At 36.6% G+C, this 26365-nt stretch overlaps 1 protein-coding gene across 1 annotated transcript in view; it reads left to right on the plus strand.

Moving 5' to 3' along the window:
• LOC140166722 (E3 ubiquitin-protein ligase rnf213-alpha-like) overlaps positions 1-26365 on the plus strand; it is a 136651-nt gene that overhangs the window by 69405 nt on the left and 40881 nt on the right. Inside the window, exons 10-18 of the mRNA XM_072190220.1 lie at positions 7350-7550; positions 10388-10622; positions 10952-11010; positions 12251-12575; positions 12903-13004; positions 16531-16647; positions 16912-17092; positions 24396-24740; positions 25738-26342. Of these exons, the coding sequence (XP_072046321.1) occupies positions 7350-7550; positions 10388-10622; positions 10952-11010; positions 12251-12575; positions 12903-13004; positions 16531-16647; positions 16912-17092; positions 24396-24740; positions 25738-26342 (2170 nt within the window). The remainder of the gene's footprint in view (positions 1-7349; positions 7551-10387; positions 10623-10951; positions 11011-12250; positions 12576-12902; positions 13005-16530; positions 16648-16911; positions 17093-24395; positions 24741-25737; positions 26343-26365) is intronic.

The raw sequence follows: 26365 nt of genomic DNA on the forward strand, positions 1-26365 counted from the left end.
TGTTTATATGTTAGCGTTATTCCTGTTACATGCACTAGATCTTGACAAGAATCACTATCTTCTCAAATTGTTTATTTATTTTTGTCAGTCACCCACCTTGTTATGACTACATGTATTGTAACTCTTTAATCTCTGCATGCTTTTAATTTAAATTTGGTTAAGTTTGTATTACCTGATCCATGGTTCTGTTTGTTTAATCATACCTTTTATTTCATTAATTTACTAGTAATAAAATGTTCTTGTCATATTGCCGTTGTGTCTGGGAGAAGATAACAATTTACTATATCCCCGAAAATATCTTTCTCATTTAAAAGTGCTGATAGCCTGTTTCAATATTCCTGTAGGTGTTTATAGTTATCCAGAGAAGTTGTTTGATTCTCCAGTAAGAAATGTGAATCCAATTGGAAGGAAAATGCATTTTAGATTTTGAGATTCTTTCAAAGTTAAGAACAGCTTTAAATTGTTAGCCTATTAGTGAACAAAGAGTGGAATAGTCTCAATCACCAATACTAAAAGGCAACAAAAATCATAGTGTTCAATGCAGATTGGTTCAATGATTCTCAGTCAAATTGGGTTGGGAGTCATTCTATTTTCTTAGGGTGTTTGGGTAAATAGCACTTGGTAAAGTAATTATATGTCCCAATGATTTCAGAATTTATTCAAATCAATGGAATGGATTTCCATTCAAGCAAGAATGACAAACAACTGTGTTAAATTCAAGTATTAATTAGTAAGAGTTAATTTGATGCAGTAAGTTATCTGAAGGTCTGAGTGCAAAATATTTAAGCTCACTGATCTACATTTTGTAATGACGGTATTCGCGGTAATCAAAATGAATTAGTATTTATACTAGTATTATTTTTCAAAATGAGGGAAAAAGTAATTCAAGAATACTGTATTTTATACATTCACTGAGTTGTTGGTTGCTGCATGCATATTATCCATAGTCTCTAACATTGTCTAAAGCAACATGAAAATATAGGCATTGAGCGCCCTTGGCGAATTACCATATTTGAATTTTTCATGTTACACCATAACAAATAGGTCCTATGGCGATTGGGCGTTGTGTGGTTGTGATCAATCCAGGTCCGGTCGCACTACAGAGCACACACAGTAAAGTAAAACAAATTTGAATACTCTTTGTTTTGTTGGAATTGTTTAAAAAAAAAAAAATAACCTAAGCAATTGCTGCTGACAGCTTAAAAGCTGTCAGATACCCAGAGTTGCAACTGTGCTCTGATACAGTGCGGAATTCAATCACCAGGTTGACATGGGGTAGAAAGCATGGGGTCATTGTATTCCGTACATTCTCAATTTTTTCTCCAAAAATATTGTTCAGCAGTTTTTTTTTTTTTCTAAGTTTTTGTAGCCCGCTGCTACCGTGATTGTTTTTTCCCGGGGTTTCTCCAAAGTATTGCGTGAATTATTACTGTGCAAGTGATCAGTTTATCAGTTTTGTTTGGTGCAAGTAGTGAGTGAAGTCTAAACAATTCACAACTTAGGGCCTGTACCACAGACCCTTGAGACTGTGCCGGCATATTATATAAAATAATTTTGCCTAGAGCATGGATCCTTTGTTGAGTGAAAAACAAAAACAAAACACCTAAACAAAACACCTAGCAACCATGCTCACATCATGAATACAAGTTAAATATGATGTTCACTAACCTGGGGAGGGGAGGGAGGGAGGGGGGAGGGAGGGGGGTTATAGCAAGCTCATCGAGAGCGATGTGCTTGGGTGGATGATTTGATTATTTTGATCATTTTTCCACCATTTGATTGAATCATTAACAAAAATTTAAATTGGAATTGATAACAAATCTTTGTTAGTAATGCTTAATAGCTTTGTTTGGTTTATAAAAAGTATAATGCTGAATAACTTTTTTTGATAGTAAGAATTTAAATCTGATATTTGTTGATGCTTAGTTATATATACATTCTTGAGCTAAGATTATTATATATTGGAAGTGAGTAATGGCAATAAAAGCACTTTCGGTGTGGCAGGTGAATGCCTTGTATCAAACTTTGTGTCTCTTTGTCCCATTATCTGTCTATAAGCAATTGCCTCTTGTTTCTGTACTTTAGTACGAGTACTTTTTTAGTACTCAAACTCGTACTCGTGCATCAATACTCGTACTCGTACTCATGACCAAGTACTCGTACTCATGGTTTGGAATTTTGCTGTACTCGTACTCATACTCGTACTCATGCCAATCTACCCTACCCCTAGTATATATTTTGATCAGCTCGTAATCAGCAGGAATTGTACTGTTTAGGCCTTTGCTAATTATAAAGCTCAAAAATAGACCCATGTTAAGAGTGATAATATAGTGAATAGGCGGTACCAACATAAAAACACAATTTTTATGTATAATTCACAATTTTTCATTATTTTTTTACAATTCTCCCCTTTTTTCTGTCACCCTGGGTAAAAAATAGTCTATTGTTAACCCAATTTTTTTTAACCAACGCCTTGCATGAACTGACGGCCATGACGAGTGGGGGGGGGGCACCACCACCCTGGTCCCCCCACTGGCTACGCCACTGATCACAACAAGAACATGACAGATTGGCCTTTGGCATTAGGATTTTTGATGTTTATGAGAGCGATGTGTGCAAGCTACGATAAGGTGGCAAGACCTTTGCCAGTGGCGTGTCCAGAAGGCCTTTACCGTGGGTGGGGGGCTAAGTCTTGTGCCGCCCTGGAGAAAGGACACTGCATGGTGCCCTCTCCCCCCACCACACACACACACACACAACATCCCCTATGAGTGGTGGATAAGTTGAACAGTATGTCAAGAGGAGCCCAAATTGAGAAAAATGATGAAAATGTACAAAAATATTTAAACTATTATTGTAGAAATTATTCATACTGCAGTTACTGTTCATTTTCCTTTACACATGACCTCTACAAACAGTGTATGTTAGAGGTATAGGCCATTGCCTAGTTAACGTCACTGTGTGAAAAATAACCGGCCAATATTGTTAGTTAATTTGCTCACTTTGATAAAGTATTTTTGTACGAAACGTCAGTGTATAATTTTATATTAAAACATCGTTGAACAACACCATTTTGTTCAATTACTTTTCACTTTTTACCATGCAATGTTACGTGGGACTCTTAACTTTTTTCTGCACCAAATAACGAGATTTATATATTTTCTAAGTTTAATAATTTATTTAATTTAAAAAGAAAAATGTCAAGTGTTCAAACTTTAAAGCTCTTTTTCTCGAAACAGCGATTTTGATTTCAAGTTAGATCATTTTACCAAATCAGGGCCGAATTAGGCTGTTTAGCTTAATCATGTGAAGTGACCTCTTAGCTCTTGAAATGATATCACACTGATCAGAGTGATCTTTATGTTATTACAGTGAGGCCCACATACAATGTTCAACACAAAGTGAACGATGTTATAACTTGGAGGGCTAACAAACCAACACCGCCAAATTCGACTGACGTGTGTACAACGTGGGAAACTATGAGGAAATTGAACACTTGTTGTCTGATCATGCATGTGTTTATGGTTCGGATAGCGGTTACTTTCCAGATCTCGTTCCGCTTGGGTTTATTGAATATACTCTATATATAGTCATCAATATGTCGTTTCCAGTCCCTGTCTGAACTATTGGGTTCAGCTATTAATTTTTGTAATAATTCTTTTACCCCATGCAGCTGATTGGGGTGGTTACGGGTCGTTAAAACAACTACCCGCGAAATGAGGATATCGAACTAGTTTGCCCAAGCAGGGCTTAAAAGAACCACAAAACGCTAAATATGGATATCCAACTAGTTTGCCCTCGAAGCTTCAAAAAATCACTCATCACGAAATAGTTTGCCCCGCAGGGCTACAAAGAACCATTAACCGCGAAATATGGATATCCAACTAGTTCGCCTCGCATGGCTACAAAGAACCACTTACTGCGCAATATTTTTTTACCTCAAAAAAAGAATTAATATCTACCAAAAAACGTTTCAAAACGTAAAAAGGGGCCACAGTTTAAAAAATCTTTCCTGTGTGGCTTTTCACCCTTTTTTAAACTTGGTCCCATTCAGTAAAGTAGTAATAACATGAAGAACGAGTCCTAATTTCTACATGCAACAATTAGGTTTAAGACTGTTCGAAAGCGGTACAATATGACGAAGGCTATGTATTATCAAAAACATTTGAAGGTTTATATTTTATTATCTTGCGTGTTCATAAAGAGTAGTAGAGTATTATATATACTTAGCAAATTGACTGTCTGTCAACCTGCTATATATAGGCCCTACATCTGTACATAGGCGCAGAATCGCACAAGACGATGAAGAATTTAACAAAGTGAGTATTTGCTACTTTTGCTTAAATCAAAATACATTATAACGTCTTTGAGATCTAACATTAATTCATTTACTCTACAAAATGAACACTGACAACTAAGAAAAGAAACAAGTAGCCTAAAGATGACTTCAGATGGGTCTTTAGAAACTTTCATAAATGGGACCAAGTTTAAAAAGGGTGAAAAGCCACACAGGAAAGATTTTTAAACTGTGGCCCCTTTTACGCTTTTCAAACGCTTTTTGGTAGATTGGACAAGGCTCAAATCCATTGAAGAGGCATTGAATCCAGCACAGGGTGGCAAGTACCCTCTTGACTCCCTTAGTTATGCCTATCATGGTTATGGCATTGTTTTTCCTCTCCTCCTCCCCTTTTCTCTGCTAGTAGAAAGCCATCATATATGCAGTTTTCTCTCCTTCATTTACTTTTTCCCTGGTTATAAGCCGCCTTTCTTGTTTATGCTGCCCCACAACTCATCTTACTTCTATGTGCCACCACAAGCCACCCGCTTCTATGTGTCGCCAGGTAGGCCGATAGTTACAAAGCGTGAAAGACTTTTCCACTCCGTCATCGGAGGTGTCCTAGTACTACATCACTAGCAACAACAATCTTCAGAGCAATAACATCCGCTGAAGACGCCGGTTGACCCGTTCTGTTCACTATATATGTGTCGCCATTTATAGGTGACTGACAAGCTGCAAGCATTTTTCTCTCCTCCCTCCCTCTACTTTTGTCCTGATTGCAAGTCACCCTCCTTGTATGTGCCATACTAGCCGCCCTCCTTGTATGGGTCGATCTGAAGGCCTATATTTATAACGCCTGTATTTTGTACTTTTCAGCTCCCCTCCACCTCCTCTTGGTTACAAGCCAGCATTTGCTGCCCATAGGTCTGAAAAGTATTTTTTTCTCCACCTCTTACATTTTTCCTTGTTACAAGCCACCTTCCTTTAATGTGCCACCCCACAAGCCACCCTACTTCTGTCTGCTGCCCCACAAGCCACCTTCTTTCTATGTGATACCCTGCTAGTGCAGGCCCATAGTAGGCTAATAAAGCTTGATTTACTTTTCCACCCCCTCTTTTCTCCTGGTTACTATGAATGATGTGCCTCCCTGCCTGTTTTTCTCTCCTAGCTCACTCCTTCTACTTTTATTCTGGTTACAAGCCACCCTCCTTGTATTTGCCGCTGCCCTCCTTGTAACAGGTCTCCTTGTATAGGCCTATACAATATAAATATAATGCCTCTTGTACTTTTTCACCCCCTTTTCTCCTGGCTACTACAAGCCACCATGCATCATTGTGCCGCCTTAAACATGATAAATAGGTGACTGACAAGCATTTGGCATTTTTCCTTCTACACTTGTTTCTGGTAGAGCAACCCTTTGGTGATTTTTGGGTGACTTTTCTTCTTTTTTCTCTTTGATACTTAAAAAAAATTATAGCCTAGGGGTGAATGCCCACAAAGGCCACCCCCACCCCACCCCAATAATTGCATGTATATCCCCGATCGAAGCCAAACATGGAGAAAAAATTAATTACAAAACCTCAAGTTGCCAACCAAGACTAGACAGATACGAGGGCGGTCAACAAGTTTGTAGAACAAGGTACTTGAAAGAGTACTAGCCAAATTCTTTCTATCTCACTCTTGAGCATGATCACTACAAACCTTATTTTAATGCACCCATCGCAATTTTTCTTGAAACCTTCTGTGTCAACAAAATGGAAGTCTTCCGATAGCTCCTTGAGCCACTTCAGTGAAGGCTCACCAGCATTGATCACCAGCAAACCTGATATTATGAAGGTAGGACTTAAAATTTTAAAATATGTTTCATTAACTGTATCGAGGCCATGCCTGAACCACAATGTGGTTACTTTAGTTAACTGACCCCTCTGTCGTGAATGGCAGCTTGACAAACTAAGAATAGCGTGCAGGACACAATTTGAGAACAGTCACATCCTACCATCAACCTTCTTCACATGATGTCTTGCCTCAATTTTGCTATCAAAATTGTATTTGGCAAATGATCTGTCGTCAAGACTCTCCCTGGATCTCAGAAACAGCGATGAAAACCTTGCACTATGGTTCCGAGTGATGATCTTCTTAGGGGTGGGAGATCTAGGTGCTTCCACTAAATGCCCTCGTAATTCCAGTGATTAATGCATGTCTTATCACCGTTAGCCACATATAGATTAAACTTGCCTCGGTCCTCATTCTAAGTGTATAGAAGGTGTGGACCTGAATATGTCAATTGGTACCCCATCTAGAAGACACCCTGGAATACCCAATGTTAATGGATTAATGTTGAAAACACATTCAACAGAGTTGTCATATTTTGTGGCTATCTCACTTTTCTTATTTGGCTCTTTATTCATTATCAATGCCACTACTGGAGCCACTACCAGCACATATATCATTAGTGGTGATGTCAGCAAGTCTTTTGGACCTTGGATGATCTTCAAGGATACCCATTCAAGTTGAACTCTAAGAACCATTTTGCTGCTGTTGAATACCAAGGACTTTATTACCATTTACAGCAACTGTATATTGTTAAGTTTCATTTGAGTTTTCACCGCCGTCCGGAGAAATTTCCATATGACCCTGTATTCACTTCTGGTAGTACCTGTGAATTCATGGAGGTAGGCTTCCTTTGAAGAGTGTCCTGCCCACATACAGTGATGTAAAAATCTAATATCTTTGCAGTAATGTTTTGAAGGAACAAGCTTTCAAATGAGACCAAATTTAATACCGTGCGACCAAGTAGCATACCGAGTTCTACGAACTTTTTGACCGCCCCTTGTATTCTCCTTAAAAGTGGAGGCTTATTTGATTTCACCACAAATTTATGATCTGTAAAGTATTGTGAGATTTGTGAATCATATAAATCTTGCACATGGGAGTTTGAAGATATTTTGCAAGAAATAAAAGAAATTGCTTTCAAACCAAACTGATTTTGTTGGAGCAGTTTCACATCTGGGGTTTAAAAAAATTCTTTTGTTGTAAAATGATACAAATTATTCTCACCATTTACTTGCAGAGAGATGATAGATGTGATAGAAGCTTTATGCAATTCTGCCATCAAGGAAGGAAAAGTTAAAAACTTCCTGTTCACTCTGCCGTTACTCCACCTATTACGGCAAGACATCAGGCCATATGAACCAGCACATGGGAATGACTACCTCAATGAACAATGGTGGGGTGTAAATGGACTCAACATTGATCATCATATCTATGAAAGGTATGTATGTGGTATGATTTTGACAGAGTGCTTTAAAGTAAAACTTAACCCATATTTTGATGAACATGTCTTTTTTATGCAACAAAATAGTTGGATAATCATTTTTACAGATAAGATATATCTCACTTTAACTCCTTCGTACATACTGTGTACAATTGTACACATGGACTTCTATTGCTCCCCGTATACCAGGGGAAGCCTATTACTGCAAACAAACACCATGTGCACAATTGTGTATTCATATGCTATCCTCCAGTGCAAAGCGCCCTCACCTAACTGAATGTCACTTCTCATAAACTAAGAGGGCATCACCCACTACAGCACGTTGCTAGAAGACAGGTACTTTCCCTTTTTAATTTTATATGAAATATCATTGTGGACAAGCTAAATTTTAGTCAGGGGGTTACTAGTGTAAGACCTGTAGAAAACATGGAACACTATTTTTGATCAAATGCTTCAAACATATGTGGTGTAGAATTTTTGTTTAAATGGTGTGTACAATTGTACACAGTGTGTCTCACCTTGTAAATATATTGTGTTCAGTTGAACACAGTGTGACTAATCTTATCAATATAATAGGAGTTATTTAGTATACTTTGTACATCATTATAAGTAGTTTTTAACTCTTTTGTTAATACTTCCATTCAGTTTATAATTTGCTCTGGATACATTTTTTGGCAAAACCACTCTGTAGGCCTATTATTTATTACAGAGATAATTGGGAGTAACTGGTCAGTGATGTGCCCGAAAATGGATCGTGTAGGGTGGATTAACAAAATTAGTCTCAGAAATCAAGTTTATTAAGTGTGATGTCTTTCTCGGTCTCTCCAAAGACAAGAACTGTTTATTAGCATTTTATACCAAATTAATGACAGTTAAAGGGGGGTAACCCTATTGGTTTTGGATATGGATTGTCTTTAAAATTACATAATAATATCAAATATCGCCCCTTTATGCTGCTTTGTGAAAAACGAGCATTTTCAGCGTAAATGTGAATAAATAGCCAAATTTGCAATCCAATACCTTGGTATACATGAATTGCAGTCTGGGCAGGCAAGCAACAACAACAACAATTCCCGTTCGTATGATGACAATTAATGCTGTACATGCCCGGCCCGTATTGAACGGCAAATATTTGTTTTTTTCGTACCGTTTCAGAAAAAAAGGAAACAATATATATTTCCCCTTGCAATATGTACATTTCAAATGAATATAAAATAGTTTGGGTTAAAAATGGAGAGAAAAAAACCTTCCGGTACCGGGTTTTGAACCGGTACCTCTCGGTAAGTACAAACGCTAATCAATTGAGCTAAACAGCCCACTACGTGAAGCGTGGAAGTTTTATAATTATATATGGCGCACAGTCTCCTCAGCAGTTAGTGTGGTTCGCTTTTTCACAGAATGTGTATGATGCTAAACCAAAGTAGCTGTTGAGGAGACTGATGATCGCTCATAATTCCCTGCCCCAGAATTCGGAGTAATTTTTAGTATTTACAAACTGGTAACCTGTAAAATCCGCTGTGTTTCATGATTTCTCCGAAATACATCGACTTGGAGCGTCAAATTTCAGGATAGTAATGAGAAAAATAGTATCTATTATGTGATACCAAAACCTCATCAACAATGAAAAAATCGGGGATGATGCTGTCGATCGGACCTTTAAGAGCCTACAGATACGGACGTATGAAGACAACAGAAAAAAGAAACAAAGGGTTAAAGTTTGTTGCTTCACACATGTTACAAAGTTTTACTGCCATTACTTAGTCATAATGTGTACAATTGTATCCAAAAAACCATTGTAAACGTCATCACTTAGTCACAATGTGTACAATTGTACATATGCTCTAATTTGCATAATTGATGAGGTAATTATTATTTTTGTAGTTTTTCACAAATTACTATCCAAAATAGTTATAATAAGCATAAAAAATATTTTTTTGATGGAGCCATCTTCCTTTGTGTCCGAAGGGTAAGAAAAAATGAAAATCACACAAAAAGATATTCTTAAGTGATACCTCACTAGTCTTGTTCAAAAGAATTGTAAACCCTCCAGATTTTATGAAAATTGGTGCAAATCAAACTTGTATGGTGTAATCTTTTCAATCTCTTCAGCATTGTGTAGGCTATGTCTTTACTAATTGTCACTCTATGAGGAATATTCACAAGGCTGTAGTAAGTGCAACCAATACAATGCAATTCACAACTTACAACGCAAGAATAAGAACATATCAATAAAAATCAGAAAGTAAAAAATACAAAATTACCCAGAGGTATACCATTAACTGTTCCAAATGCCCTTCACTATTGTAGTCTTATCTCATAAATTACTGACCTGTGAGGCCAGCAGGGTTGAATATTTATACTGTCCCCACACAAAATCCACTTGCGCAGGGTCACCACTTAAAGCTGACCCTGCTTTTTACACAAGTGAGGTATGAACTGCACTGATGATAAATTCTATATTATATCAATTGAATTGCTGTAATTTTAAAGTGATAACTATATATGATGATCCTCAAAGAAATGTGGATTTGCTTTTTGTGCTGTACCATATGTTAAAAATTATAATCATGGTTGTATACTTTGATCAGTTCGTAAACGGCGGGAATTATTGGGCTTTTACTACTACGCTGAAAAGTAGACCCATGTTAAGAGTGATCTGCCTGGTCTATATTTTGCGTGTTGAAGAAAGTAGACAATAGGACTTCAGTTATTAATTTGTAATACTTCTGGCGAGATGTGACAAGACAATTCTCCAAATAAAATATATTGATATTAATCCGCGATGTTACAAGGCCCGCCGATTACGAGCTGATCAAACTATACCTTATTTTCAGACAAAACTCAGAGATTGGTCGTGTTCACTCTCAACTGCTGCCAATGTTTGATGTTGACTGCTTGTTGGAAAGAACCATTCTACGGCTGCATTTAACCCCAAGTGGTCTACTTCACTACATGGAAACAAAGAATACTTTGATGGAAACACATGGGACTCGGACTTCACCCAAGTTAATCAGTTGTGCTTTGCATATTCTTCTGACACATCAATTTAAGTCACATGATGATATCAAAGTAAGTGATTTTCATTGTTGATGATTCTTTCTTAAATTTGGTAGCCATATGGGTTTCAATATTTCAAAATGTTGCCTTTAGTATACTTTGAGTAATCATTCCCTGAATAATACCTCAAGGTGATAGATCTAGGTGTATCGAATTTTAACATGGAAACACAAAGTAAGTTGTGTTATTTCTGCTGTAATATCTATGTCAGAAACTGATGAAATTTAGTCTTCAGTACAATGTGAAGCATAGTGTTCTTAAATGCCAACATTCTGTTACATTGGCCTTCTTACCACACCCAGCTATTATTAACATGATCATTGTATTATTATATTGTACAGAAACTACACAAGTGCATGGACATCTTGCAGCCACAGTTATCAGCCATAAATCAATCTGAGTAAGTTATGTATATTCTAGCTACTCTCAAGCTTATTAAAAAAAATTGTGTGGTCACGTAGAGGCTATATGATGGATGGTACACAGCGTCATCATCCCTATATCTTCGTGTCAAAAATTGCTGTGATAGTACGATGAATCCTCTTGTTTTTTAACAGCTACGCATGGCGATTTTGTTCAAGATATGCCGAGCGACTCAGGCTAAGCATACCATTTTACACACGATATGAGATTCCACAGAGCCTGCCACACAGTTTCTATTTTATGTTTTTACGATTTGCGCATGATCAGTATATCCCATATGATATTTCTATTACAAGAAAATTTGATTTGTTGTCAGATAAATCCCAGGTTTTATTTTTAATACACTAACTGGGAATTAAATACACTAATTAGCGGGGACCGGTATTTTGCTGTGGATATATTTTACTGCATTTTATAAGTAACGATTTTGATCTTCAAAATAAAAATTGTAATATATTCAACAATTCCAATTCTATAAAGGAACACATGTATTAGAATTTAATCACAAGTCATACAATACACACTATGCCACTTTCTTTATCTGCATCAATAATAGAATATCGATTTCAATCGAATTGAATACATCGCTCCATTTTGAGTTTGTAGTTCACCACTGAGGGATCCAGCGATCGATTGCTAGCCAGTCAGATAGAGCTCCTTTTCTTTCGTTCGGTGAAATACCGCTCGCCCGGCGCTCACCAATGGAGTATTAAGTTTATATTTATAATATAGGGTGTCGACACTGTGTGGTATTGCCATAATGTATATTCAAAAAAGGAAAATTTAACACACAAAAAAGCACCCAATGCAGCAAATACACACACAGGCACAAAACTTTTATACCAAAAATCTCCATTTTAAAGGAAAAGTCCTCAAAATTAGTGTTTTGATCATTTCATCAGAATGGTAAGCTATTGATGTCTTTTTGGTGTCAAATTAAAGCCACATATAAACTGTTCATGACATTTATGAAGTACTTTTACTGTTGAAAAAAGAGTAATGTTTTTTTTCATGAAAACATTTCATTTAAAGAAAGTTTGGCAATCACAACATCATACCTAAAGGTGGCATTTTGTGAAATTGAGATATTTGCAAAAATATCAAAAACAATCAAATGCATTGGAAAACTTGCATTGTAAAAAATAATTTTGCAATCCTTTGTAAGGATTTCAGCACAAGCATGCTAGCACATGTTGTTTTATTTTTCATTCCCACAGTGGCATCACTATGACGGCTACCGATTGTGTGGAGCTGGTTACAATATTACAAAACATTACTTTGACAACAATGGATAGACTCCATGATCCAGAATATGCTCCTCTCATAGCCAGATCTTGCGAGTTATTTGCAGCAAGTCATAGTGCATGTACAGCTGCAAATATAACTGGCATGACAACTAGATCAAATTCAGAAATGCAAAAGGACATTCACCAGCAAGCGCATAAGGTTCTAAAAACATTGATCAAGTGGCTTGACAAGACATTGCCAGGAATAGCAATGTCTTTCGATGGAAAACAGCTACACTATACAGATGAAATGAACGTTAGTATAATTGCTATATAGGATTTGATTTCACAAGTACTTACTTTTTACTTTATGGCATTTTATTCTGCTTTAACATGGTTATTTAGAATTTGGCAAAAAGAGTTGGAGAGTGTTTTGATCATCGTAATGGGGGAAATAAAAATTAATAATTAATATGCTGTAGCTAAAAAAATTGATTTGCATTCTCCAATGGCTTGTAAATAAGTGATTTATACAATAATGGATAGAGAGTGTATGTTTTTTTTTTCATAGGGAAGGAAGTAATATATTTCGAACAAAAAGCATCTTTGATTTGTCTTTTCATTGCTTAAAATTGTGTTTCAGGTTTGGCATCAACTGTTGGGTATTGCATGTATCTTCAAGACAGATTTTGGTGAAATGTGGAAAAACCAGCTGATAGGATTCCTGCATCAAAGGATTGAGAAGGTATGTAAGCTCAAATCCAAAGGGTGTTCATAATTTTTTGGTGGGTTGGGGGAGGTAGAGGTTAGTTCAGATTTTGGGAGCTGGTGTTTACCCAAACACATAACACTGCATATACACCAATTTGAAATAGATTATGTAAATAATATACTACCTCAAACACCCAGGGAATCCACAAAATACCATGATGATAACCACCACACATGTATGAATCTCATGTGATGCGATGATGTAATCACCCCAAGTGTTATATGCTCAGGGAATCACTGGCCAGGCCAGCGCAACCCCTGTGGCTACCGGCCGTGGATTGTGTGCTTGGGGTCTAAGGTTAGAATCCTGGGGGTACTAGGTGACTTCTTTTTTCATCTTCTCCTTTTTCGTTTCTTTAACTTCCGATAGCAAAAAGCAGTGTCCGGTGTTAGGGTTAGTTATAACATGTATTTTCCTAGATTGAGGCCTATGTTAACCCTAACACCCATAGAAACCACAAAATACCACAATGATAACCACGATGCATGCATGAATCCCACAGGATGCGATGATGCAATCACCCCAAGTGCTATATGCTCAGGGAATCACTGGCTGGCCCATCACAACCCCTGTGGCTACCGGCCGGGGATCAGGGGCATGTGAGGGGTCTAAGGTACGAATCCTGGGGGTACCAGGTGACTTCTTTGTTAATCATTTCAATAACTTTCAATAACAAAAAAGCCAGATACGACGGGCATGACTGGACAGGGGAAATATGCAGGGACTGCGAATGTTGTCTCATTTGCTCTCGGATCATTAAAATGAAAGTGGTTACATAGAGAAATCAGGCCAATTTTCACTAAATGAGCTTCTACTGAATGAAATAAAAATATCCAATTAAAATCCCATTCAGATTTTAAAACTATACACATTCTTCTCACAAAATCCGTTCATAAAATGTGTTTCGAAGCTTTCATTTCTCAGGACGGGTCGTGTAAATGTTGCAAAATCACCCTTTTTTTACATGCGAAAGGGCAAAAATTAGCGTGGATCCAGTGAAATCCCGACATTCAAATGGCCCTCTAGCGGTTGCTGATGATCCAATTCTTTTTTCCCAAAGAGCATTGCAAAATTGATTATCTGCTTTAGAAGTATCTATAAAAACAATTCTGATAGGTCAAATATTTTTTCCGGACTATTCAATAATGTAAAAATATCCAATCGGTATGCGTGTTATTAAAAGGTCAGGAAATAGCCCATTAGCATGACGTCATCACGACATCCCGGATGCGTTGCTTGGGGACGCCGCCGCCATTACCGCTTCAATCAGCTGATTGTAAGGACGTACTTCGCATCATTTCATTTAATTTTAACATTTCTTTGCGTTCAAAAAGATAGTTTTAGTTCTGATATACTATTTAAATTTCACTGGAAGTCATTTGCTGGTTTAACAGAGTGGTGAATCAACAAAATATCACATTTTATTTTATCCGTGTATGTCAAATCTCCCAACCGGACCCAAGGCCAAGTCGGCTTGAGCCGCAGAACTTGCACTGTAGGGGTAATAGGGTTTCCTGTGTGTTATGTTTTCTACGTTTGCGGTATATGAGGACCTGACACACGTAAGTTGTTGTGGTATTTGTGGAAAATTTGTAGTAATAAAAGTTTGTAAGAAACAGAAAACAACCAAACATGCTTCATGACCAGTTTGTGAATATTGATTGTGTCTTTCCCCCTCCAATTTACCCATGCATAACAATGGAGTGGTCCTAATTGCAAACTCCATGGGTGTGCTTATGCATTATTGATCAAGCCTAATCTCCTGTGCAATGACCAGTGAATTGTGTACATAGAACTTTGCACTGTGTGTGGATGAGGAGGTCTATTTCAAATGAGACAATACTGCCAAAACGTTTCCATAATGTGTTATTTTACAACATTTCTTTTATGTCCTTAGTTTTTCAGACGAAAAGTTCATGACATTTTGGGAAAATTGTGAAAAAAAAAACTTAAAAAAAAAAGTTCTACGGTCGGGACCGCTGAGACCGTCAGTCGGACGAGGACAAGCAAACAACTTTTTTTTGCCTTATGCTAGTCACCTTGTGCTGTTAATACTGCGTTAAAAAGAAATTTGTACATTCCGCAACGCTTGGAATTGCCAATTGTTTATACTCGGTGGACGATCTATATACCCTTAGAAAGTACAATGCCCCTCAATGTGTCGTAAATATGGGTCTCATTTTCTGGCCTCTGGTATAATATTTCAACTTTTTGAATTACCCAAAACAAAACTGAAATGTGTCCAATATCCAAGGCTTGAGGTATAAAAAATGGGTCACATTTTCTTTAAAATTGTTATGAACATGGGTCCACTTCAAATTCTCAGTGGCACAGGCCCTATACCCCAGAATAGCCATCAATAGCTTGTCGGAAACCAGCTTGTAAGCTTATTCTTTTAAGTACCAATCATAGATCTAAATTGTTTTACTGGATACTTTCAGAAGACATAGTATGTGTAGCATTGTTAATGACAAGTATTAATGTGCATGCACCATCCAAACCCGGGAGAAACAATGTTGAAAACCATCTTTTAGACTTATTCTTTTGCACCAACAGAGCTACTAAATTGTTAACTATATACCTTCTGAAGACATAGCATGTGTAGCACTTAGATAGTTAATAAAAATATTAATGTGCATGCACCATCCGAAAGTCAAGAGATAATGATGTTGGAAACCATCTTGTAGGTCTATTCTTCTGCGCCAATAGAGCTAAATAGTTATAACTAAATATCTTCAGAAGACATCATTGTAGCAGTTAGATGGTTAATGACAAGTATTAATGTGCATATGCACCACTGCACCATGCCAAAGTCCAGAGTAAAATGATGTCGGAAACCATCTTGTAGGCCTATTCCTTTGCACCATTAGTGCTAAATAGTTAGCTAAATACCTTCAAAACATGGCATGTGTTTTTTATTTTATTTTTCCTGACAGATTTTGTTATTTATTTTTCCCCTCGGAAATGCCAAAAATCATACTGATACGATTTTTGGCGACCTAAAAACTAAAAAATCGTAACAAATACGATTAAATCGTACTAGTTGGCAAGCTTGGACAACAGTAGGGCCGGCTTTCCCTGTTCTTTTGGTTTGCATGGTTGTTGATTCCTCTTTGCTAAGATTTTAATTGGAAGTATTTGTACTAGGGTGTTTGACCAGGAAAGTGTAACACTGAATTCCCTGGTTTGACTCAATAAAATTCCTTGTACATTTTTCGGGACATTTTCACAGGCATTTTCCAAGACAAAAAATTGTCAAATATTTCAGAGATGCAGACAATGGACCCTAAATACGTAAGATCTTGTGTCGAAAATACATCCTTTTTCCCGATTTTCATGGTTTTTAATACCCTATTCCCGTTACATGCGTAACATGCCAGATCGTGAAAAAAGACCATAACTACAAACTTTTTTGTTCACAGATGATACCCCCTTGTCAGTACAGAGTGGCCCCCCTGGGCAAAATTACTGTTAATTTTGTTCATCTTTTTATCCACAGCTGAATGACACAGGAAAGGTGCAATTGTTCAGTAACTTTGATCGGCCAAACCTTCAAGTTGATGTCAGTAATTGTCTCAGTGATGCTGCATTTGATGCCATTGATATTCTTGTCAATGTGAGTAATTATGTTCTTGAAACATTTTATTCTTATAGAAATAAAACATAATTGTAAAGATTTCAAGTCGTAAATCATTATTTGAGCATTATTTGAACCTAGATGAAAATTTAGGGCCCCATTAAAAAAAAATGGAACCTCTAAAAAGGAAAATATACTAACTTTTGGTATTTGTGTCTCTCGACGATGGGCCCACCTAGGCCCCATTATCACATTTGCTTGAATTTTCTTGTATATAAATATAATCAATATTGATATTTTTAGGACACAAAAGCAAAGGGTACGTGGGATCACTTATTATCCAGCAGCTCCTCAGCTCCATTCAAATGTGGCCATTTGTTATCAAAAGTGTTACTGAAATCATGGCCAGAAAGTGAAGATGATCAAAGCTTGCTGGAACACCTGCTGACATGGGCACCATTTCCCAAGTTCTACAAGATTACAAGTGAGTCATCTTTTTCAGTTTCTCAAAGGGCAAATAATACCAGTCAGGTCACTTCCCGGGACCACCTTGCTGTTATTATCTTTACTGGGTTTACATAAAGTCATCTATCTACTATATTCAACTAATGAGCGAAGTGTGTGTGTCTGTCTGTCCGGCTATGCGTTTCGCCGCGCTTCGATGCATCGATCCGATATTTCGAATATGGATAGGTATCGGGAAAAGCATGTCCTTCGGCTGGTTTTGAAGGTCATCGTAGGTCAAAGTCAAAGGTCAAAATTTCAAATTTGTCTGATCGGGCTCAAACTTGCTGGGTGGAATCCTTGATACGAGGGGAATATATCCGCGATATAAAATTGAGGTCAACTGATGTCAAAGGTCATTACGAAGGGGGTCAAATTTCAAACTTTGTCCGATTGGGCCAAATTTCAAACTTTGTCCGATTGGGCTCAAACTTTTCGCACATATATATTCCCCTTGATATGAGGGGAATATATATGTGCGAAATAAAAGCGCAGGTTTACATAAAGTCATCTATCTACTATACTAAAATAATGAGTGAAGTGCAGTAGCGTAGCCAGCGGGGGCAGGGGGCAGAGTGCCCCCTGACAAAAATAATGAAAGAAAAAGTGCCCTCTGATAAAAAAATGAAAGAGAAAATCAGGAGGGCAAAGGAAAAGAAAAGGGCAAGGAGCCCTTTTCTAGCAAAAAATTCAGGGCCAAAATAGTGTAAAATACAAAAAATTTTCTGCGCTACGCGCGACATTGTAACAATAAAGCCCTTTTTTAGCCGGATAATGGGCGAAAATAGTGTAAAATACCTTTTTTTTCGCGCTACGCGCACACATCATCCCAATAAGGCCCTTTTAGGGAAGCTCAAGACATACAGTCTCTATGTATTGTATGATGCAACTGCAATTTTTTTCGCGTCTGTGCCCCGAAATTTTATTTTGCCCCCCCTGACCAAGAAAGCTGGCTACGCCCCTGGTGAAGTGTGTGTGTCTGTCTGTCTGTCCGGCTATGCGTTTTGCCGCGCTTCGACGCGTCGATCCGATATTTCGGATATGCATCGGTATCGGGAAAAGCATGTCCTTCGGCTGGTTTTGAAGGTCATCGTAGGTCAAGGTCAAAGGTCAAAATTTCAAATTTGTCCGATTGGGCTCAAACTTGGTGGGTGGAATCCTTGATACAAGGGGAATATACGCCTGATATCAAATTGAGGTCAAAGGGGTCAATTGAGGTCAACTAAGGTCGAAGGGGTCAAATTTCAAACTTTGTCCGATCAGGCTCAAACTTTTTGGGTGGAATCCTTGATATGAGGGGAATATATATGTGCGAAATAAAAGCGCAGTCAACCAAGGTCAAAGGTCATCACAGAGGGATCAAATTTCAATTTTTGTCCGATCGGGCTCAAACTTGGGGGGTGGAATCCTTGATATGATGGGAACATGTAGAAAGTATAATCAAGGTCATCCGAGGTCAAAGGTCATCCAGGGGCTACATTTTAAACCTTGTCTGATTTGGCTTAAATTTGGTGGGCTTGGTGGTACTTGATACCAGGGGAATATATGTGCGAAATGAAATTGAGGTCAACCGAGGTCAACAGAGGGTTCAAATTTCAAACTTTGCCCTGATTGGGATCAAACTTGGTGGGCGGAATTCTTGATACAAGGGAAGTATAATGTGCGAAATAAAATGAAGAGCAAACGAGGTCAAAGGTCATCACAGAGGTTTAAAATTTCAAACTTTGCCTGATCGGGCTGAAACTTTGGCAAAACAAACAAACAAATAACAAGGAAAACAGCAGTATTGATTAAGGAGGCTGTGTACTCTCAGACATGCATATAGTAAAAGTGCAATAACTTTGTAATTATTCGCATAAGACATATAAAAGTATACATTTTATGAAGGCAAGACATCAATAAATCTTAATATAAATACAGATTTGGGGTAAAAACAACAATTAAAAAGAAAAACACAAAAAAGTAAGTTTTTGGCAATATATGGTAGGTACAACAAAACAAAAAAACACTCTTTCCAAAATATTTTATTTTGTTTTTAGCTCAATCTTGAGGCTCCATTCCAAAAACAATTTTTCATTTTTTGATATTGGCCTTATTTTTTGAGATATTGACCATATAAGGCATCAAATTGAACTTTTAAAATTCACAAACGCATACAAAATGATGCCTAAAATCGGAAATAGACCAAAATATAAAAAATGAGAAAACTGTTTCTTGAGTCGATCATGCTTTTTACGATGATCATATTTGCTTACCTATAGATGCTGTATTTATTGAGTTATCGTGTACCTAAATCGTCATTTTACCGAGAAAATGAACATTGAAATAATGGCGTTGAAGTTTAAAGTGGTCACATTTTGCACTTTCATCGAATCTCGCAGGAGAATGCGGCAGTTTTATTTTTCTACCTTACATTACATAAACATCAGGTAAATCCACGGCCCCTTGAGAAGTTTGAGCGAAATCCATTCATAACTTGATATTTAAATCGGGGGAAAGAACTTGAAAAAACCTACATTTTATGAGCTAAAACGGAGCCATTTGACCACTAGGTTTTTGTGCTTCCGTGGTGTTTCCATAAGATGCGCCACGCATGCAGATAAGCGTCGCGTATTTGTGCGTTAACAAATTGCGCGATCACGCAGCGCGATGCGTTATTCTTGCGCATGTACCCTGCTGGTACAACAAAGATTTTCTTTCCTTTTCAATTTCAAACACGAGTGGAATAGTGAAATAAAATCCTTTTATAAAAAAAGTTTTATGTCAGAGGGTCCAAAATCACTTTGTCCACACATAATTCAATGGGATGTATCCGATTACCAACAGTATTGCCTTACAATCTTTAGATCTTAATCCTCACTAGTCATGCTAGATGAAACAATGTAGCCTACCCGAAATTAACATATAAACATTAAATTAACAGGATTTCAAGGTGTCTAGATAAGACAATTTACAACACAAGACTGGACTTTTCGGCAGAAATATACTTTAAAGTTTTTGGACATGCTCGGTGAGCTCGAATTTGTTTCTAGAATGTGAAGATCTGAACCAAATGTACCATAAGTCTACAGTAGAAGTAACTTTAGGCCTATCATAATTATGTTGAATATATGTAAAGGATGGAGTGGACGTCATAGAATTTGCCAAACGCCTGCCTAATACTCCAGAGTCAGTTGCAAAAGTGTGCTTCACATACCACAAATGATGTTATAAATTGTTGTTGGTCATGTTTTTTATACTGGGACCCTAAAAAAGGTGGTGCTGTCACATTTTGCTAAATCATTTTGTCTACTTATTCCTATATTTTTGCTGAAATTCATCATGAACAAATGGTTTTGGTCTTATTTTGAAGATAAATTATTAATCTAATGAATTAATAACAAATACAATTAAACAAATGTATTAATTAATTACAACAGCTTAATTAAGTTGATTAGTCAGGGGTGGTGCCGGAAGTGGAGGAGCCGGAAGCGGAGGAGCTCTGTGTAATTCCAATGGGAAGTTGATGTTCATTAATAAAATTTATGCACTTTGTTGCCTAGTAGAAGTAAAAATGCATTTTGCATAATATTAATCTTATTTTTTAACTTTCTATAACTATAATTGCCTAGTTAATCTTAATGAACTTAGTAATTAAGGATTTAACAAGCTTTTAATTAATGCAGTGGAATGTGGGTCATACAATACAATGGGCTTTAATTTTGCATGCATGCATATATATGAAATAAATTTCAATATTGTTTTATCTTTGAAATATGAAATAAATCTTCTAAGATTATTACAGTCAAAGGATTTAATCTGATGACATATTGATCTCTGGTTATTGTTAAATAGTTTATTGATGTAGGCTAATTGTATATGTATGTACATGTACCTTTGTTACTAATTATTCACTGAATATTGATTTTTGGAACACCCTATAGGAATTGGATAAATTTGATATTATAGCAATTCTGTAAACTATTTTGAATATATCTTCCAAATTTAATGGCACTTAGGGAAATTTTACATAAATTAAAATAATTAATTTACAACTTTTTTTCACACCCTGTATAACACAATGGGCTTAACAAATATAGTGCAAACTATACATTTAATGAAAGGACTAACTGCACATTCCAAATATCAAGTTCATTTTCCAATTTAATATACTATGTAGAAATATTGGAGCGGTAAAGAAATTAAATTTTTTCGGTATTTTTCAATGGAATCACCCTGTATATTTTTTGGTACACCCTGTATATCCATTCAAACTTTACAGATTTGCAATCATGACAATATATGCTTCCTAAAATGTATACATTTACTACTTTGGGTGAAAACTTTTTGAAATATAATCAGAAATACAAAAAAGGAGTTGATTTTTGACAAATTGCAAGATGTGACACAATTGGGTCCCACCTCAAAAAACATGACCTGTTGCATATTTTTGAAGAACATCTTTTTAAGAGTATTCAATGAAAAAGTTGTATAAAAATAAATTTTGTTTGTTTGGATAATTTCATTTGTCAATGACGGGACTGAATTTTGGGTACATTATTGTATCTACCCGAGCCCAGCTCGTCGGAGCCGAGCCGAGTCCACTTGTATCTGAGTCCGAGCCAAGTCCAAGTCCTTTTGTGTCAGAGTCTAGTCTCGAGTCCCAAGCATATCAAAACGTTAGGGTACCCTAAGCGTCATTGATCATTTTATTATTTCATTCCATTAAGGGGTACTACACCCCTGCCCAATTTAATGCCTATTTTTTGCATTTTTCTCAAAAATTATAGCGCATTGGTGACAAGTAAGATATGTATATTATAGGGTAAGGACTACAACTACTGCACTGGAAATTTTATTTCAGCACAGACAACAGTTGTGGAGTTACAGTCAAAAATGAGGGAAAACCAATATTTGATCAATAAATCAATAACTACTTGCCTTTAGTTGCTGAATTTTCAGTGCAGTAGATGTAGTCTTTGCCCCTATAATATACATATCTTACCTGTAACCAATGCGCTATAATTTTTGAGAAAAATGCAAAAATAGGCACAAAATTGGCCAGGGGATGTAGTACCCCCTTAACAACCATCCACTGACATCAACAAAAATCAGACATTTTCTCAAAACATTTGTATTACTAAAATCACAAGTTTGAAATTATTAGTCGTATATCATGCTTCTCTATACCAAAACAAGCATGAGAATGTCCTGCAATTTAAAATCGCATCGAAAACAATGTAGATGATATTGTTTACTCGCAAATAATTTGTATTCACCTTCGCTTATGTATTAAAAATGCTTCGATCTCTGCCTGATTATCCGCGTTTTGTCAGCTTTTCTACTGCTTTTCTATGTATTTTGACCATTTATCTCAAAGCGTTACAATGATGTGGCACCATTTGTATACCTGCTTCCTGGTATCCAATTGAAGCTTGAGATGTTTCCAAGCTTCTCATCTAAGAAAGAATCTGATTCTCACTCGCATACAGTGGAAAAACTAAAAAAGGAGTATGAAGCCATATAGGGTCTATGATGAAGCAAACCCCCAAAATTATTTCTGCTTGAACCAGGTATATTGGTCTTTCCGCATTCTGTATGTCTGTGCAGTGAGACGTTTGGTATGCTGAGGTTTCACCAAAGGTTAAGAATGGTAATCTGAGCCTGCATAGAGCGATACACATATCGCGGTTTGACCTTGTGATCCCTATAAGCAGTGTTGGAAAGAAGTCGCAGTTTGCAAAGGGTCTCTCACAGCTATAAACGTTTTGATATGACCGGGGTGCCGAGTCCGAGCCAACAAAAATAAGACCTGAGTACTTGGTCAGAGTCCATGTCCAGGGTTTTTTTTGGGGGGGTCATTACTAGCATTGCTTAGTATTAGCCTATTTGTATAAAAATGGGTCATTGGGTATAACAAAATGAAAAAGGAGTAATTGGGCATAAAATTTTGAAAGAAGGGGGTCATTTGGTATAACATTTTGAAAAAATTGGTCATCGGGTAGAACATTTCCAAAAAATGGAGCAAAGTTGTATATTTTGTTTCTTGAATATTTACAATACAAATTTGCTAAAAAAAGATTATTTGAAAGTTTCTGCATAATTTTATGGAATTTTGATGATAAAATTGTAGAAAAAGAAGGTTGGTCAAAGGTCACTACACTACACCACACACTGCTCGTCCTAAACACACCCACCCTACCAAACACCAACCACCCCACCCCACCCCAAACAGTTGACATGTCAAAGACTCAACCAACCATACACATTTCACTCAAAGAGCCATACACATGAACAGGTAACTCTCGAAGGTAAAAACTATATGTATCAGACCACCTGTATCAGACAGTAGTAACACACTACATGTGTCCCTAGGTTGTGTGCAGCATACATGTAAATGAAGGGCAATGTATTCAAATACATTATAGAAAAATAGCATCATCATCATCATCATCATCATCATCATCATCATCATTATTATCATCATCGTCATAATAATAATAATAATACTAACAGAAATTTACCTTTTCAGAAATATTTGGTTGTGTGATATTAATTCTAAACAATTGGACAAATGTGGGAGCTGAGTGTGCATATTTCTTTCTTTCAAGAGTTTTAAAATGGATTAGAAAGTTCCATGAAAGAAGTCTTTTTATATAGTCCAAATATTTGAATAGTTATTTATATAGTCCAAAAATTTGTCAATGGCAGGAATAGATCACACATTTGTCAGCCCCCAATTGATTTGGAAAATGGCTAAATAAGTGAAGTCAACAAATTTGAGATCTATTTTGACATTTTTAGATAATCATTTCACATTTAACATGGATTTAATTGGACTGGACTCAGACCGGACTCGGCTTCGAGTCCGAGTCCTTTTGTGTCTGAGTCCGAGCCGAGTCGAGTCTTTTTGTGTCCGAGTCCGAGCCAAGTCCGAGTCCAACAAAAACTGGAGTCCGAGTCCGGACTTGAACGATAACGGTAACATTATTGGGAATATCTTCTCTAAACTCGAAATTGGGTAAAGTTCTTTTTGGACCACCCTGTACACAGTTCTCAGCCTAACAACTAGAAGGCTATGTTCAGATGTTAGCACTTCTATGCTGCTAACAAAGGAGCAAAAAACTGAATTTTTATAATTTTTACGATTTTCAGAATGAGCAAATCACTGAATGGGCGGCCTTATAAGCAGTTCTTACTTATTTCTTGTATACATTTGCTATGGAACAAGCAGTTACATTGCAATGCATGATGGAATAGTCCCTTCAGCTTCTGTGATTATCATCATTATCAATCCTTTGCAGGTGATCAGAAGACTGCGTATGGCAATATTCTTACAGAAGAAGCACAGTACAAACTAGCACTTGCAAAATCTGTATTTGAAGCCACTTATGAAAGTGTCTTTGATGGAAGTATCATCATCGGAAGGCTGAAGCTCATCATCAAATACAAATGCTGCAATCAGTTTGTAGCACTCAGCAATCAGATAGCAGCTATGAATAAAGGAAAAGATGCCAAAGAAAGCCCTCACAATGTTGAGACTGATATCATCAGGCTGATTGATGCAAGAAGAAATGAACTAAAGACTATCGAGGAGCAGTACATACTGAATGACTGCCTTGTGAAAATGTGCCGAAAAATTGATCCAGGTATGTAAAAACTATATACCTTATTTATTCCAATTAAGACATTTTCCACATGGTGACATACAAGATACTTAATTTTTTCCATAATTCACAACAAATACACAAAAGCAATATCAAACAAACGAGTTGCAAATCTCAAATAGAATTAATGCTGTGCTGTATGGAATCTTGACTGTTAGCCATTTGGTGTTAACATTTTTAATAATGATTGTTGGTAGCTATAATTTTAAAGCCAAAATGTACGATCTTATTATATGAAATTGGTTAATTTTTTTCAAACCTGAATTTTTGTCATATTTGTAATGTTTACACATGCTAAATGGAATCAGCCAAATTTGTTGTGTTTGTAGGTCAACAGAGCAAAGTTTGACATAAAGTCATAATACCCAGTAGGGTTTCTTTTACTTTACCTTGTTATTTCAGCTCAAAATGAACAGAAACCCTTCCTGACAATTAGGCCTAAAAAATTTGTTTGATTGGCGTAACATAAAAAAATTAGGATTGGTCTTTATTATTTTACACACATTTTAAGCTGTAAGTTGCGTATAAGGCTTTGGAACTTTTTTTTTTTTTTGTATTTTAATTTTTTTAATTTTTGCAAAAAAATAAGAAAAAAAAAGCCTAAAAAAAGGTTACGCCAATCAAACAATTTTTTAGGCCTTATTACTAGTAATATTTCAGCATTTATGTGGATTTGTGGGTGTCGGTTATAATTTATGTTGAACCACTGGGTAATATGATTGAATCCCTTAATATCACTATCCTCCACTTTCTGCAGCTTATATAGGTGTTTGTTGTGATTGCATTATGTCGCAAGCTTAAACCAATCCATCAACTGACACTTATTGAAGATATATTTGTGGCTCAATTAATTTAAATGTTTGGTAAATTTAGCAAAACATTAGTGAAGTTTTACAAAATCTTACAGTCTATGTTATTATTCATACAAGATTTTATTTCTTCTCAATTTGATACATATTTGCTGCTCTCCTTTTTGCAGTGGACTATGCACAAGTAGAGCAAAATCTCCATGCTAATATGAATGAGCTAGAGTTATGCGAAGTATGCCACCCAGCAACTTGCCAATCTTTGCAGATGGTGCCAAGAGAAACACTTCCTGATCCAGATGTACATTTCTTCCAACATCAGCCATACATAACAGAAATGCTGCAGCCTTTGTTTGAGATTCAAGACAGTCCTGTGTTCATTAAACTATGGCGCAAACAAGCAGCCAAACTGAGGAAAGTTGAAGAATCAGAGGTCTTGTCTTTGTCAGATGTAGCTACAAAAGTGTGGCATCCAGTACATGACATCCAACTGAAAGAGATCAGTGCTAAACTCACAAATGCTCAGATAACATTTGCCTATGTTGATATGTACTTCAAAGATCTCATTGAGAACGAGGCAGACCTTCAAGATGAGTTAAGGAGATTGATGAGTCTTCAAGGTGATGTTGATGATGGGATTATTGAGGGAAGACTTGGACAGATCAAAGACTACTTCCATTATAAGCATCAGTCTAGTGCAGCAGGAGAAATGCTAAACATCAAGGATGCATTTGAGTTGACTGGCGATTTTGTACCAATAAAGACACTTGCTGAAGTGGTTAGTATAGTAATGGCCTGGTG

This window comes from Amphiura filiformis, chromosome 12 (assembly GCF_039555335.1).
Source record: "Amphiura filiformis chromosome 12, Afil_fr2py, whole genome shotgun sequence".
Classification (NCBI taxonomy): Eukaryota; Metazoa; Echinodermata; class Ophiuroidea; order Amphilepidida; family Amphiuridae; genus Amphiura; species Amphiura filiformis.